The sequence below is a fragment of the Pogoniulus pusillus genome, chromosome 2 (genome assembly GCF_015220805.1).
Source record: "Pogoniulus pusillus isolate bPogPus1 chromosome 2, bPogPus1.pri, whole genome shotgun sequence".
NCBI classification, from domain to species: domain Eukaryota; kingdom Metazoa; phylum Chordata; class Aves; order Piciformes; family Lybiidae; genus Pogoniulus; species Pogoniulus pusillus.
Window position 1 is genome coordinate 45,082,092 of NC_087265.1, and position 14,178 is coordinate 45,096,269.

The window sequence follows — 14,178 nt, forward strand, 5'->3', positions numbered from 1 at the left end:
CTCCACACTGCTCAGGAAAAAGAAGATAGAAAAGTTGAGAGTTATGGAATGAAGTTGTAGTAGGTGATTATAGTTTTGTCTTTTGTTTCTCACTATCCTGCTCTGTTTTTAACTAACTCAAATCCATAATCCTCAAGTTTGTCTTCCCATCACACTGTCCTTGTCTCAACCCATTGGTGGAATGGAATTATTCATGTTGAGGATGGGAAGTAAGAGACTGCTTGGGTGGGTGTAAGGCAACCGACACAGATCAACCCTTTAGACATTGTGAAAAAAGAAGACATTTTTTAATCTGGCACTTTGGAAAATTGGTTGCAATCCTTTCACCAGGAAAAAAAAGAAAGTTTTTATTCTTAGTCCTGCTGTGTTTTGTGTATCAGTGTTGTAGTACAAACTTTTCAGTGCTAAAGGGAAAAAAAAAGGAAAATACTGTGTGAAACAGAAGTGGACTGGATTTTTTTAAATGTGGGTTTGTGGGGTTGTTTGTTTGGCTTGGGTTTTAGTATCTATGTGGTAATGCTGTAATGAGTTCCCCTTCTGCATTCCTGTAACACAGCTCTATGGTAAGACTGCTATGGTTTGAATGTGTAGGTTTATTACAAAGCTGACATAAGCTTTGAAATAAACTATAATGTGAAGAAGTTTGATGTTTAACTTATCCTGCAGATTCTTGAAGGAGATCAGGTGAGCATGTTTTCTGTAAATTCTCTCTCTTCCTGAGTAAACCCCATTTAAATAATGCAGACTCTATTTGCATATCAAATGATTAAACACAAAAATTAGTGTTTTGCAAATCTCTGATCAGTAGTTACCAAGCAGGAACAAACTGCAGCTTTTATCTTTATGTTGTTTATTTCTTTTCTCACTTCACATACATGCAACTTACACAAAAATAAAGCTGTGCTTTGCATTCAGGCTGGTTGCTGTTTTTCTCCTTCTTGTAAAGTACAGAGAGAATTTAATTCAAATCACTTGTATTCTGATATGTTCCTCATACTTCCCCATCTTTGAAAGCAGCTGAATAATTGCTTGTCTGTGGGAAAAAATAGTGGCAGAGTTCTCAAATGAGATGATGTTCTCTTGATGAGGTACAGCAGCACATGGCAGAAAATAGAGTACAAATGAATGAAAAAATACATGGAATATTTACTTGATTTTTAGGCTAAATTAGTCCAAAATACCTGTATTAAGCCTGCACTGAACATCCATAGTAGCTCAGGGGTAGCCTCATTGCTGTCTACAACTACCTGAAGGGACATTCTAGCCAGGTGGGGGTTGGTCTTTTCTCCCAGGCAACCAGCAATAGAACAAGAGGACACAGTCTCAAGTTGTGCTGGGGGAAGTATAGGCTGGATGTTAGGAGGAAGTTGTTGCCAGAGAGTGATTGGCATTGGAATGGGCTGCCCAGGGAGGTGGTGGAGTCACCATCCCTGGAGGTGTTCAAACAAAGCTTGGCTGAGGCACTTGGTGCCATGGTCTAGTTGAGTGCATAGGGCTGGGTGCTAGGTTGGACTGGCTGATCTTGGAGGTCTCTTCCAACCTGGTTGATTGTATGATTCTATACCTACATGAATCTAAATATTTCCCCTGAAGTCTAATGACTTAGATCTGAGATGGATTTTTTTTTTTTTTTTTTAATTCTTGGAAACTTCTGACTCATTGAAATATTTTAATGAAGAAGTCTTTCCTGTCTTTATACTTCACTTTTTTTCTGGTGGATCTTTCTTACATTACATTTGAATTTATGCTATTTATTCTGTTTTCATGCTATCCTATCATTGAACTAGAATTCTGTGCTTTCAGAAGACTTAAAACAACATTTTCCTCTAAAACTTGAAAATTAACTTGTTTAAAATTAATGTGAAGTAGTGCCATTGTGTGTTTTTCTAAGTGGTGTGCCTGCTTTCTGGTTCTTGTGTTTGAAGAGCTGTATTTAGACCCCAGATTTTGGGTGTCTTACAGGTTTGATGTGTGTCCTATCATAGAATCAACCAGGTTGGAAGAGACTTCCAAGATCATCCAGTCCAACCTATCACCCAGCCCTATCCAATCAACTAGACCATGGCACTAAGTGCCTCATCCAGGCTTTTCTTGAAGACCTCCAGGGACGGTGCCTCCACCACCTCCCTGGGCAGCCCATTCCAATGCCAATCACTCTCTCTGTCAAGAACTTCCTCCTAACATCCAGCCTAGACCTACCCTGGCACAACTTGAAACTGTGTCCCCTTGTTCTGTTGCTGTTTGCCTGGGAGAAGAGGCCACCCCCCACCTGGCTACAATGCCCCTTCAGGTAGTTGTAGACAGTAATAAGATCACCCCTGAGCCTCCTCTTCTCCAGGCTAAACAGGCCCAGCTCCCTCAACCTCTCCTCATAGGATTTGTGCTCCAGGCCCCTCACCAGCTTTGTTGCCCTTCTCTGGACATGTTCCAGCACCTCAACATCCTTCTTGAATTGAGGGGCCCAGAACTGGACACAGTACTCAAGGTGTGGTCTGACCAGTGCTGAGTACAGGGGCAGAATAACCTACCTTGTCCTACTGGCCACACTGCTCCTGATGCAGGCCAGGATGCCATTGGCTCTCTTGGCCACCTGGGCACACTGCTGGCTCATCTTCAGCTTACTATCTATCAGTACCCCCAGGTCCCTTTCCTCCTGGCTGCTCTCCAGCCACTCTGTCCCCAGCCTATAGCGCTGCTTGGGGTTGTTGTGGCCAAAGTGCAGTGATGCACACAATATTTGTGAGTTAGGAACTGTGAATTAATTCCTGCCCTTCTTTTAAATTCATTTTATGTTGCTGAATACTGAAGTATGTTGTAATGTATTAATACTGCTTTTTGGTTTAATTTACAGGTGTTATCATTTCAAGAAATGCTGTGACCTGTTTGAATAACATCATTCACTGAAACTTTTGTGATAGTGATTTGTTTTTTTTTCATTAGAATGGCTTTGAAAAAAGCACCTAAAGTATTCAAGAAAATTTTTCAGTGGAAACTCTGGAAGTTTAGCATTATTGTGTTAGTCTTTCTGGTATTTTTGTTTTTATTGCAAAGAGAAGTGGGTGTTCAAGATTTTAAAGATGAAACTGGGATTGAGCCAGCCGTTGGAAAGAAAAGCCATGTGTTTGGTCTTGTATTAAATGCTATGAACAATATCAAAGGTGCAAAGCCAAAAATGCAAATAAAAGCACCCCTTAGGCAAACTAAAATTTCTGGAGAGAGACGCTGCTTGCCAGGGCACTACACTGCAGTGGAACTAAAACCCTTTCTAGATCGACCTCCTCAAGATCCTAATGCTCCTGGAGCTTCTGGTAAAGCTTTTAAAACCATCAACTTGAGTTCAGAAGAGCAGAAAGAGAAACAGCGCGGAGAAGAAAAACACTGCTTTAATGCGTTTGCGAGTGATAGGATTTCTTTACACCGTGACCTTGGACCAGACACTCGACCTCCTGAGTATGTTGCCATGTGTATGTCCTGGTAGTTGAAAAACTTGTTGGAAAGGCAGACTGCAGAGTGGTTTAACTTCAGCATTAGGTGATAGTTTAGGAAAGTCTCCCGGCTATATACATAATGATCTGCAGTGCCAAAGCCAAGAATGTTTAGAAAGGCTCACTTCTTTCAGGGCTTTGAATGCAAAAGAACCACGTTTAAACAAGGTTTTCTGCTTTTGCCTTTAAGCTACACTTTCCAGAGTGACTTCTGGAAGCCTGCTAAGTTTTACTTAGGAGAAAACCAAAAATATTACTTAGCCTTTTTCCTTATGTAAACACCCTTTTCTTGGTTTTTATTCCCCATCCTTCACCCCTCCCCCCCTTTTTTTTAGTATTGAGTATTAATACAACCACCAATGTAATTTAATGAATTGGGACAATGGAACTTCTCAGCAGTCTTGTAGTATTGAACAAATTTTATTAATACTGTAGTACTTTAGCAGAGAGAATTCTGGTTATGAGCTGTCTCTTTCAGTGTTAGTATGTTCTCAGCTATGTCAGAAGTGAACCTTACTGAGCTGCTGCTGGAGGTATGACTATCATGTATGTTACACATGATGCAACTCACAAACAACAACCTGAGCTGGAGCATAACCAGTGAGTTTTTGCCTGTGTGTTTTGTGAGACATAGGCTGTGATAATTACCTTGAGGACTCTTCCAGTCTCTAAAATTGAGAAGCAATAAACAGTAAGTGTGCAGTTTATGAATAGAGAAATATTGTCATCTTGGCTTTCAATCAGGTTTAAAGTTACATTCAGAATGTATATAAAGCCCCTTCAATATTTAAATGGGTGCAAAAATATTTCAATCAGGTTTAAAGTTATATTCAGAATATATATGTAAACACTCCAATATTTAAATGGGTGCAAAAATATTTCAATCAGGTTTAAAGTTGCATTCAGAATATATATAAAAAAACCTCCAATATTTAAATGGGTGCAAAAATATTTCAATCAGGTTTAAAGTTGCATTCAGAATGTGTATAAAGCCCCTCCAATATTTAGATGGGTGCAAAAATAATCAGGTTTATAGTTACATTCAGAATGTATATGAAAAAACTCTCTAATATTTAAATGGGTGCAAAAATATTTCAATCAGGTTTAAAGTTGCATTCAGAATGTATATAAAGCCCCTCCAATATTTAGATGGGTGCAAAAATATTTCAATCAGGTTTAAAGCTCCATTCAGAATATATATAAAATCCCTCCAATATTTAAATGGGTGCAGAAATATTTCAATCAGGTTTAAAGTTACACCCAGAATATATATAAAATCCCTCCAATATTTCAATGGGTGCAAAAATATTTCAATCAGATTTAAAGTTGCATTCAGAATATATATAAAATCCCTCCAATATTTCAATGGGTGCAAAAATATTTCAATCAGATTTAAAGTTGCATTCAGAATATATATAAAATCCCTCCAATATTTCAATGGGTGCAAAAATATTTCAATCAGGTTTAAAGTTATGTTCAGAATAGGTATTAAAAAACCCTCCAGTATTTAAAAGGGTGCAAAATTATTTCCCTTAAATGGGAATTTTTGCCTAGGACTATATTGTATTTCTAGAAAATTCTGAAGTTGTGAATTAGATCTCATTTTTGTTGCAAACTCTGAATTCTTTTAATAAATATTATTCTTCTATTTCTGGCTTTAAATAGTAATAATGATTTCACACCTGGTTTTGCAGCTCAGTATCTGCTGCTCTCAGTAAAACAGACCTGGATGCTCTATGAAACATATTCAAATGTTTGTGAGGCAGAAGCAGAAACGAGTCAGTTGTTCTGAGTGGAATTCTTATTTGTCATTTAAAACAAGTATTCTGAATGACTTCTCCAGTGGGAGCACCTGTCTGGACTTCAAAACCAGCGCAGAAAATGAAGAAGATGCAATATGTAATATCCATACTTGACAGAGCTTTGTACTAGAAATAGAAATGTTTCTTTTAAGAGTATGAGCCAAAGCATTTTGTCTGTTCTGTAACATTTGATGCTTTCTCATCTGTAGATGTATTGAACAGAAGTTTAAGCGTTGCCCACCGTTGCCAACCACAAGTATTATAATAGTTTTTCATAATGAAGCCTGGTCCACTCTGCTGAGAACTGTTCACAGTGTGATGTATACATCTCCTGCCATACTGCTAAAGGAGATTATTTTGGTGGATGATGCCAGTGTAGATGGTAAGAAGTCTTTCTATTTTATATGGATTTTTTTCTTTAAGATGTGTTAGGATTGCAGATGAATTGGTTAAAAGAGGGATATCTCTTTACCACTCCAAACTACCACACCACCACTAACATGTGTAATGGTATTCTAAGTGGTTTTGTTCCATTTTCTATAAAATATAGAATATTTCTTCCTTCTCTTTATTTTTACAGGTAGGCAAATACGAAATTTTTATCCTCAAAAGGTTTTCAAACCCCATTTCTGATTATTCCTATTCTAGTCCCGCTTAAACTGCGTAACTGGCAGCTGTCTGTAATTTGTGCTTCAAATAATTACAATTTGTGGAGCAAAATATGTAAAGATAAATTGGCCAATGCTTGTAGCAGTGTGCATTTCCAAGTGAGGGGTGGTCTTTTCTCCCAGGCAACCAGCAATAGAACAAGGGGACACAGTCTCAAGTTGTGCCGGGGGAGATATAGGCTGGATATTAGGAAGAAGTTCTTCACAGAGAGAGTGATTTCCCATTGGAATGGGCTGCCCAGGGAGGTGGTGGAGGCACCGTCCCTGGGGGTCTTCAAGCAAAGCCTGGATGAGGCACTTAGTGCCGTGGTCTAGTTGACTGGCTAGGGCTGGGTGCTAGGTTTAACTGGATGATCTTGGAGGTCTTTTCCAACCTGGTTGATTCTATGTTTCTATACAAATACATGCTCATATTAATGTCCTTACCCTCTTGCAAGTCTGTGCAGAATCAAAGACTACTGATGCACTTGGATATGTTCAGTAGTGTAGTTTGATAGTAAGGATGAGTAGAGGAAGTAAGATTGAGATGTTTAGTGAGTGCTGTGGGGTTATTCCTCAAATGTCGCATGTTTAATGTAGCTTTATTGCTGTGGCCCTTGAAAACGATGTGCATGTTCTTCAGATAACTTGAGCAAGTAGGTGTATGATCTGTTTGCTCTGAAAATCTGCCCGGGGAGGTGGTGGAGTCGCCGTCCCTGGGGCAGTTCAAGGCAGGATTGGATGTGGCACTTGGTGCCATGGTCTAGCCTTGAGCTCTGTGGTAAAGGGTTGGACTTGATGATCTGTGAGGTCTCTTCCAACCCTGATGATACTGTGATACTGTGTGATACTGTGAAAATTGATTTTGAATTGGTAATCTGTTATTACTGCAGAAGAGATGTGCTAGCACGTGTCTTTTCTCTTTTAGAATACTTTAGTGTTCCATCTCCTGTTCTCTGCCAGTCACCTCCTCCTACGCCCCCACCCCCACCAAAACTCTGCCCCAAAAAATAACCTTCAACAGTCGGGAATTGTTTACTGCTTTGATGTTGAGGTAATTGCTGTGATTAGTGTGAATTGTTTGATTATGTAAAATTCTGGGCAGGGACATGTATATACCCTGAACCTGAACTCTTCTCTTTCTAGAATACTTGCATGATAAACTAGATGAATACGTGAAACAGTTTCAAATAGTTAAAGTAGTCCGCCAGAAGGAAAGAAAAGGTCTCATCACTGCGCGGTTGTTGGGAGCTTCAGTAGCAACAGGAGAAACCCTTACCTTTCTGGATGCTCACTGTAAGTGTGACCTCAAACTATGCCAGGTCTAGTTTATTACACTGTTGTCTTTGATTGGGTGTGGTGATTTATTTATTTTAATGAATTGTGATTATTAGCAAAGTATCATCTTTCCCATTGATATTTTATATTATGGGAAGTAAAATTGCAGATGCTGTTTAAAAGCAGTGCGTGTTGGATTGCTGTAAGCATGTTAGAATATAGCCAAGTTAAAATTCAGTGTTTGCTCCCATTTTCTCCTTAGGTGAATGCTTTTATGGCTGGTTAGAGCCATTATTGGCAAGAATAGCTGAGAACCCTGTCGCTGTTGTAAGTCCTGATATTGCTTCTATAGATCTCAATACTTTTGAATTTAGTAAACCTTCCCCCTATGGGCATAGCCACAACAGAGGAAATTTTGATTGGAGTTTGTCATTTGGATGGGAGTCTCTTCCTAAGCAGGAACGTGAAAGAAGAAAAGATGAAACCTATCCAATTAGGTAAATGTCATTTAAGTAATCTTTAAATCCTTCACTTTTCACTTTTGTTTTTCATTATTATGGGCAGCAGTTTGTAAATTAGCAATTTCTTGAGATAGAATGACAAAATTGTTTTGCTTGGAAAAGACCTTTAAGAACAGAGTCCAGCTATTACTGAACACTACAAAGTGTGGCGCTAAAGCGTGTCACTTAGAACTACATCAGTGCACCTCCAGGGATGGTGATTCACCTGCTTTCCTGAGGAGCCTGTGCTGGTGTTTCTGTCAAGAGGTTTCTTCTAATCTCTAATCTAAACCTTCCCTCAACTCCAGGACATTTCCTCTCCTCTTATCACTTGTTACTAGAGAGAAGAGGCCAGTACACACCTCAGTACAATCTCGTTTCAGGTTGTTATCACCCTGTACTTGGCACTGGTGAGGTCATATCTCAAATACTGTGTTCAGTTTTGGGCCTCTTGATGCAAGAAGTACGTTGAGGTGTTGGACCGTGTCCAAAGAAGGGCAGCAAAGATAGTGAAGGGTCTAGAATTCAAGTCTTAGGAGGAGTAGCTGAGGGAACTGGGCTTGTTTAGTCTGGAGAAAAGGAAGCTAAGGGGAGAGCTTACCAATTTCTACGACTACTTGGAATAAAGTTGTAGCAAGGTGGGAATTGGTTTCTTCTCCCTAGTAACTTTTTTGGGTTATAGAGAGTGACAACATCCCCTCTCAGCCTCCCCTTTTCCAGACTAAACAATCCCAGTTCCCTCAGCTGCTCCTCATAAGACCTGTACTTCAGAACCATCAACAGCTTTGCTGACAAACCAACTGGATTTAAGTCCACTTGCTACCGCTCTTTGGGCCCAGCCATTCAGACAGCTTTTTACCCAGCAAAGCAGCTACCCATCAAAGCCACGATGGCTATCATCACAAATCTTAGCATTTCACATGCTTTTTGTAATACTTTATAAGAACCACATTGTAAATTTTAAAGCTTTAATAAATATATATCCTCCTTAAGTCAGTAATTGCTTTGAATATACCTTTTTTTTCTACATGTACTGAGAATGTAATAAGAAATTTCTGGGTTTTTTTATCAGGAGAGAGGGACAAGGAGATTATAAGCAGGGTTTTTTCCAGACAGTACCACAGATCCATCATCCCTCAATGGATAATAACAAAGGTTCAGAGCACCAAAATGCTAGACTCTTACAGTGGGGCATTTGATGATAATTTTACATGCTTTGGCTATAGTATAGGAATAATAACTTTGCTTGAAATCTTCCATACAAGGAAAACATTATTTTTTCCTTACACTGTCTTTTATGCCATCAGTCATTAGTCTAAACCAGTTGTCAATAAATGACAATAAAACTCTCAGGTGAGACTTGGTGTGGGCAGGTTTAGTTGCTTGGTGTGTTATGTGTATCAGGAAAATGTATCAATGTAGTGAAAGACTGACAAATGCATGGGAACTTCCTAGAACAGTTACACCATGCTTTTATGTTAAAAAACAACCAAACAAAAGCCCAAACCCTACCTTTTTGAATCCTGTCTTAGTAAATGTCACTTCTTTTTTTCAGAACACCTACTTTTGCTGGAGGTCTCTTCTCAATATCCAAAGACTACTTTGAACACATTGGAAGCTATGATGAAGAAATGGAAATCTGGGGAGGTGAAAATATAGAAATGTCTTTCAGAGTAAGTTCAGTATTTAACTAACTGTGGTCTCTATACTGACAGTGCACAGGATTTTTTGAGGAAGAATCAGTATTAGATCTTTTAGACTGTGAATTCTCTGCTGAATTAGCCAGCTGTGACATGGAAATTAATTACTAATGATGAATGAAATAAGATATATCAAGCTTACTAAACTGGATGTTTTTTTAATGTGTCTAGAGTTGATAACTGAAATATAAGTTTCTGATTAGGAAATTCACTTATGGCTGATAGATGCATTCTTGTTAATGGTTTGAGGTTTGTGTTTTTTTCTGGCTGTGCTAGTTTGAGCCTATCTGGGATATTTTGGTGGGAGGAATTAGATGATAGGCTGTGAAAAGGAAACCATGTTGGTGTCTACTTCACTCATAGGCTTGCTGAGATGGATAAAAACAAGAACATAAACATAGATAAGGGAGTTTGCTCTCTGGCTTTGGGGCTGCACTTCTCTCTCTAACCTAACTTGCTGTCTGACTAATCCATCTGCTTCCTAACGCCTCTGGCCAACTCTCCAAACTCACCTTGAATGTAAGGCAAAGTCTGGGGTAAGTTAGAGGGGTGGGAAGAAGGTGGAAGGGTGGTTGGGAGCCCCTCCTGGGGACTCTGGTTTCTGGGAGGGCTGTTGTGTTTCTGTATTACTTTTCAACTTCTGTATTTCTGTCTGTAGCTGTATATGTTCTAAATACCTGCTTGTATATTGTGCTGAGCTGTAAATATAAAGCTTCATTCTTCAATTTCCAGAGCAGCTGAGTCTAGTCTGGGTGATTTTCTTAAGTGTGGGGGGTGGGTAACACCCAAACCATCACACTGGTGAACAGTAACACTGCTGAATTTTTTTTTTCCCACCTCCTTAATTCTTATTGCAGTGCACTTACACACAAAATGTTGTTATTAGGTATGGCAATGTGGTGGACAGTTGGAGATCATGCCTTGCTCTGTTGTTGGCCATGTCTTTCGCAGCAAGAGTCCTCATACTTTCCCAAAAGGTACTCAAGTGATCACACGTAATCAAGTCCGCCTTGCAGAAGTGTGGATGGATGAATATAAAGAAATATTTTACAGAAGAAACACAGAAGCTGCAAAAATTGTGAAACAAGTAGGTGGTGGTGGTGGTGGTATTAGAAATCACACTTGCTGCGTTGAAAGTTTTGGTGAGCAAAAGTTATTTATTGACAAAGTACATAAGGATTCTAGATAGTCTCATGAAAAGACACAGTTCACTTTGCTTAATGATGTTGCCCTAACTAATATGGGTAAACTCAAGTGTTTGGGTGGTGATAATCTTTTTTGTGTGGTGGGGGGGTTTTATTGGTAGGATATGTTTTTCTCTAAAATCATAGAATCAGCCAGGTTGGAAGAGACCTCTAAGATCATCCAGTCCAACCTATGAGTTGTTTGCAACTGGAACTACAAGAAATGAGTGAGAGAAGTCACTGGACATAGAAAATGCAAACTAACCTATTTTTTTGTGTGTGTGAAATGTAATATCTCACTAGTATCAGTTGTGTAATATTTTTACTGAAAAAGCAGATTTAGTTCTTTAACTGCACAGTAAATCTTATCCAGTGATAGAAACAGGGGGAGATATCTATCTGATTAAAACTTAAGTTTATTTCTGTAACTTTTCTCAAACTTTGGTCTTTCATCATGTGGAAGCTATTTTTTCTTCCCTCCCTTCATCTGATAAACTTTTATTACTATTTTATCATTAATAACATTAGATTTTCTAAGCATGGACACGAGGAAGTTGTTGAAGTTGTTCAGCATGAGCATGGTGAGAGCCTGGAATGGATTGCTCAGGGAGGTGGTTGAGGCCCCATGCCTGGAGATGTTTAAGGCCAGGCTGGATGAGGCTGTGGCCAGCCTGTTCTAGCATAGTGTGTCCCTGGCCATGGCAGGGGGGCTGGAACTAGATGATCCTTGTGGTCCCTTCCAACCTGACTGATTCTATGATTCTATGTTTAGCAGCTAGACAGCTGATTTTTGTCTGGGAGATTCTGCATTGTACTGTTAGGCAAATTCTTTGATTAATCCAATTCATTATTTCAGATTAGTGAGTTAAGTTGGCTTTCTAGCTGTCATCAGTATAGTCTTGTCTGTACATTCTCACTTCGTGGCACTGTGTTAAAACTCTCTTGAAACTAAGAATATTTCTGTTGCTTCCATGTTATGAAGTAATTTTCTTGCACGTGCTTTAAAATGCTGCAGTGAACATGTCAGTGCTTTTATGACACTGAAAAACAAACAGCAGTAACTGCAATAAGACAGTATTTAAACAATCTAGATATAGAAGCTTGAAACTTAACACAAAAATACAGAATATCATATCTGTATGAAATTGGGATTAGTAATGCTAGTAATTAGTAACACTCTCTCTTCTTTCCTTCACAGAAAACATTTGGGGATATATCAAAAAGACTTGATTTAAGACAACGTCTGCAGTGTAAAAATTTTACCTGGTATCTCAATAATGTTTATCCAGAAGTATATGTGCCAGACTTGAATCCTTTGTTTTCTGGATATGTAAGTTTAATTTTAATTGTTTTATATAGTCTTGAGGATATTTGATGCTCTTTTATGCTACATTGGCCATGCATTTACATTTAGCTGTCATAAGTTGCTCTAGGATTTTCTGTCACTACTCTGGACAAAGAACCTCTTCTGCATACCTTGCTATATGAATTCTTTTGTTTGTTTTTGTCAGTGATGATACAAAAGTTGAGCAAAGTGGCCTTGCTCAATGGAACTTTCTGGTTGAAACTTGTTGTCTTGTCCCTATTTGAGGGGAAAAAAAATTGCAAGTTAGTCCATGAAAATTTCAATATGTTACTGTTATGTAAAACTAAAAGTGTTTGTTCCACTCCACTGAAGATCATAGAATCAACCAGGTTGGAAGAGACCTCCAAGATCATCCAGTCCAACCTAGCACCCAGCCCTAGCCAATCAACCAGACCATGGCACTAAGTGCCTCATCCAGGCTTTGCTTGGACACCTCCAGGGACAGTGACTCCACCACCTCCCTGGGCAGCCCATTCCAATGCCAATCACTCTCTCTGCCAACAACTTCCTCCTAACATCCAGCCTAGACCTTCCCCGACACAACTTGAGACTGTTCTCTTGTTCTGTTGCTGGTTGTCTGGAAGAAGAGACCAATCCCCACGTGGCTACAGCCTCCCTTAAGGTAATTGTAGACAGCAATGAGGTCAACCCTGGGCCTCCTCTTCTGCAGGCTGCACCCCCCCAGCTTCCTCAGCCTCTCCTCATAGGATTTGTGTTCCAGACCCTTCACCAGCCTGGACACATTCCAGTATCTCAACATCTCTCTTGAATTGAGGAGCCCAGGACTGGACACAGCACTCAAGGTGTGGCCTCACCAGTGTTCAGTAAAGGGGAAGAATAACCTCCCTCATCCTACTGGCCACACTCTTCCTGACACAGGCCAGGATGTCATTGGCTCTCTTGGCCACCTGGGCACACTGCTGGCTCAATGGGATCTTATAACCTGCTAGGTTCAGCAACGTTCTTCCTGTCACCAACAGTGCAAAATTACACACTATGTACTAAACCAGTGCTAAGACTTCCCATGAATTCTCAAGGCAAATTTAGCTTCACATAGTAAAATGTTTGAGAGAATTTTTACTTCATGTTAGTGAGGAATTCTGGACAGCTCTTTTCCTCACAGAATGAGCTTATGATGTTTATAGATACACATACAGGCTTTTAGAAAAAAACATTGCATTTCCTCTGCCAAATAATATCTTGGGCATTGATTACTCAAAGAAAAAGTATTTAAAATCTAGCAATTGTTAATTTGCAGTGGCTGTGAATATTTAGCAAATGTTCCCTTCCTCTATTTTTGCATGTTTTACATGTATTTGTTCACATTGTGATTGGAATAACAGTAACTTTCTACACCAGTAGCCTGTGTGTGGCTTTGGATAGCCATAACATTGTTACTAGGCTCTTGGTTAGAAAACAACTGACAGAGCAGGCTTAGTGATGCCCAATGATAGGACAAGGGGTGATGGATGGAAGTTGAGGCAAAGGAAGTTCCATGTAAACATGGGGAGGGATTTTTTCACTGTGAGGGTGACAAAACACTGGATTAGGCTGCCTGGGGGATTGTGGAGTCTCCCTCTCTGGAGGTATTCAAAACCCACCCAGACGCATTCCTGTGTGATCTGATGTAGGTGATCCTGCTCTGGCAGGGGAGTTGGACTGGATGAACTCTTGGTGTCCCTTCCAGCCTCTGACATTCTGTGATTCTGTGATTTTTAGAGTTGAGTGTAGCAGGAAGTAAAAATTCACTAACGGCTGTAACCATTGCTAAAGCAAAGGTTAGTTTTGTGTAGAAGTGAGACAGATAAATTTTCTATCATTCCTAAGCTTCTTCCTTTGTGCTAACATCCTTTCTTCAGCTACAAAATATAGGCAACCACATGTGTCTGGATGTTGGTGAAAATAACCATGGTGGCAAACCATTGATCATGTACTCCTGTCACGGCCTTGGAGGAAATCAGGTGAAATATTTTTATCTCTGATTTTTATGATCTGTTCAGCTGAAGCTTTATTGTATTAAAGCTTTTCATTAGTTTTGAAGAGACTGACTCTCTTTTAAAATAAGTAGTTTACTATGTGGTTTGGGGATTTTGGTTGGGTGGGGTTTTTTTGTTTCTTTGCTTGGGGGGAGCTTTTTGAGTTAATTCCTGTATGTATTGTTAGTGCCCTTTGCATCTTACATTGTACATTCAGCATACAGATTCAGATTTCTAAAA

General features: G+C 39.4%; 1 protein-coding gene across 3 annotated transcripts in view; it reads left to right on the plus strand.

Moving 5' to 3' along the window:
- The window catches only part of GALNT3 (polypeptide N-acetylgalactosaminyltransferase 3), a 28,923-nt gene that overhangs the window by 5,768 nt on the left and 8,977 nt on the right, over positions 1–14,178 (plus strand). For all 3 annotated transcript variants that reach the window (XR_010306808.1, XM_064163923.1, XM_064163932.1), the window contains exons 2-9: positions 2,852–3,450; positions 5,497–5,669; positions 7,081–7,230; positions 7,475–7,709; positions 9,268–9,385; positions 10,299–10,499; positions 11,795–11,926; positions 13,822–13,923. Coding sequence is in view for 2 of the 3 variants with exons in the window: in XM_064163923.1 (XP_064019993.1) it covers positions 2,942–3,450; positions 5,497–5,669; positions 7,081–7,230; positions 7,475–7,709; positions 9,268–9,385; positions 10,299–10,499; positions 11,795–11,926; positions 13,822–13,923 (1,620 nt within the window). In the remaining variant the exon portion in view is untranslated. The remainder of the gene's footprint in view (positions 1–2,851; positions 3,451–5,496; positions 5,670–7,080; positions 7,231–7,474; positions 7,710–9,267; positions 9,386–10,298; positions 10,500–11,794; positions 11,927–13,821; positions 13,924–14,178) is intronic.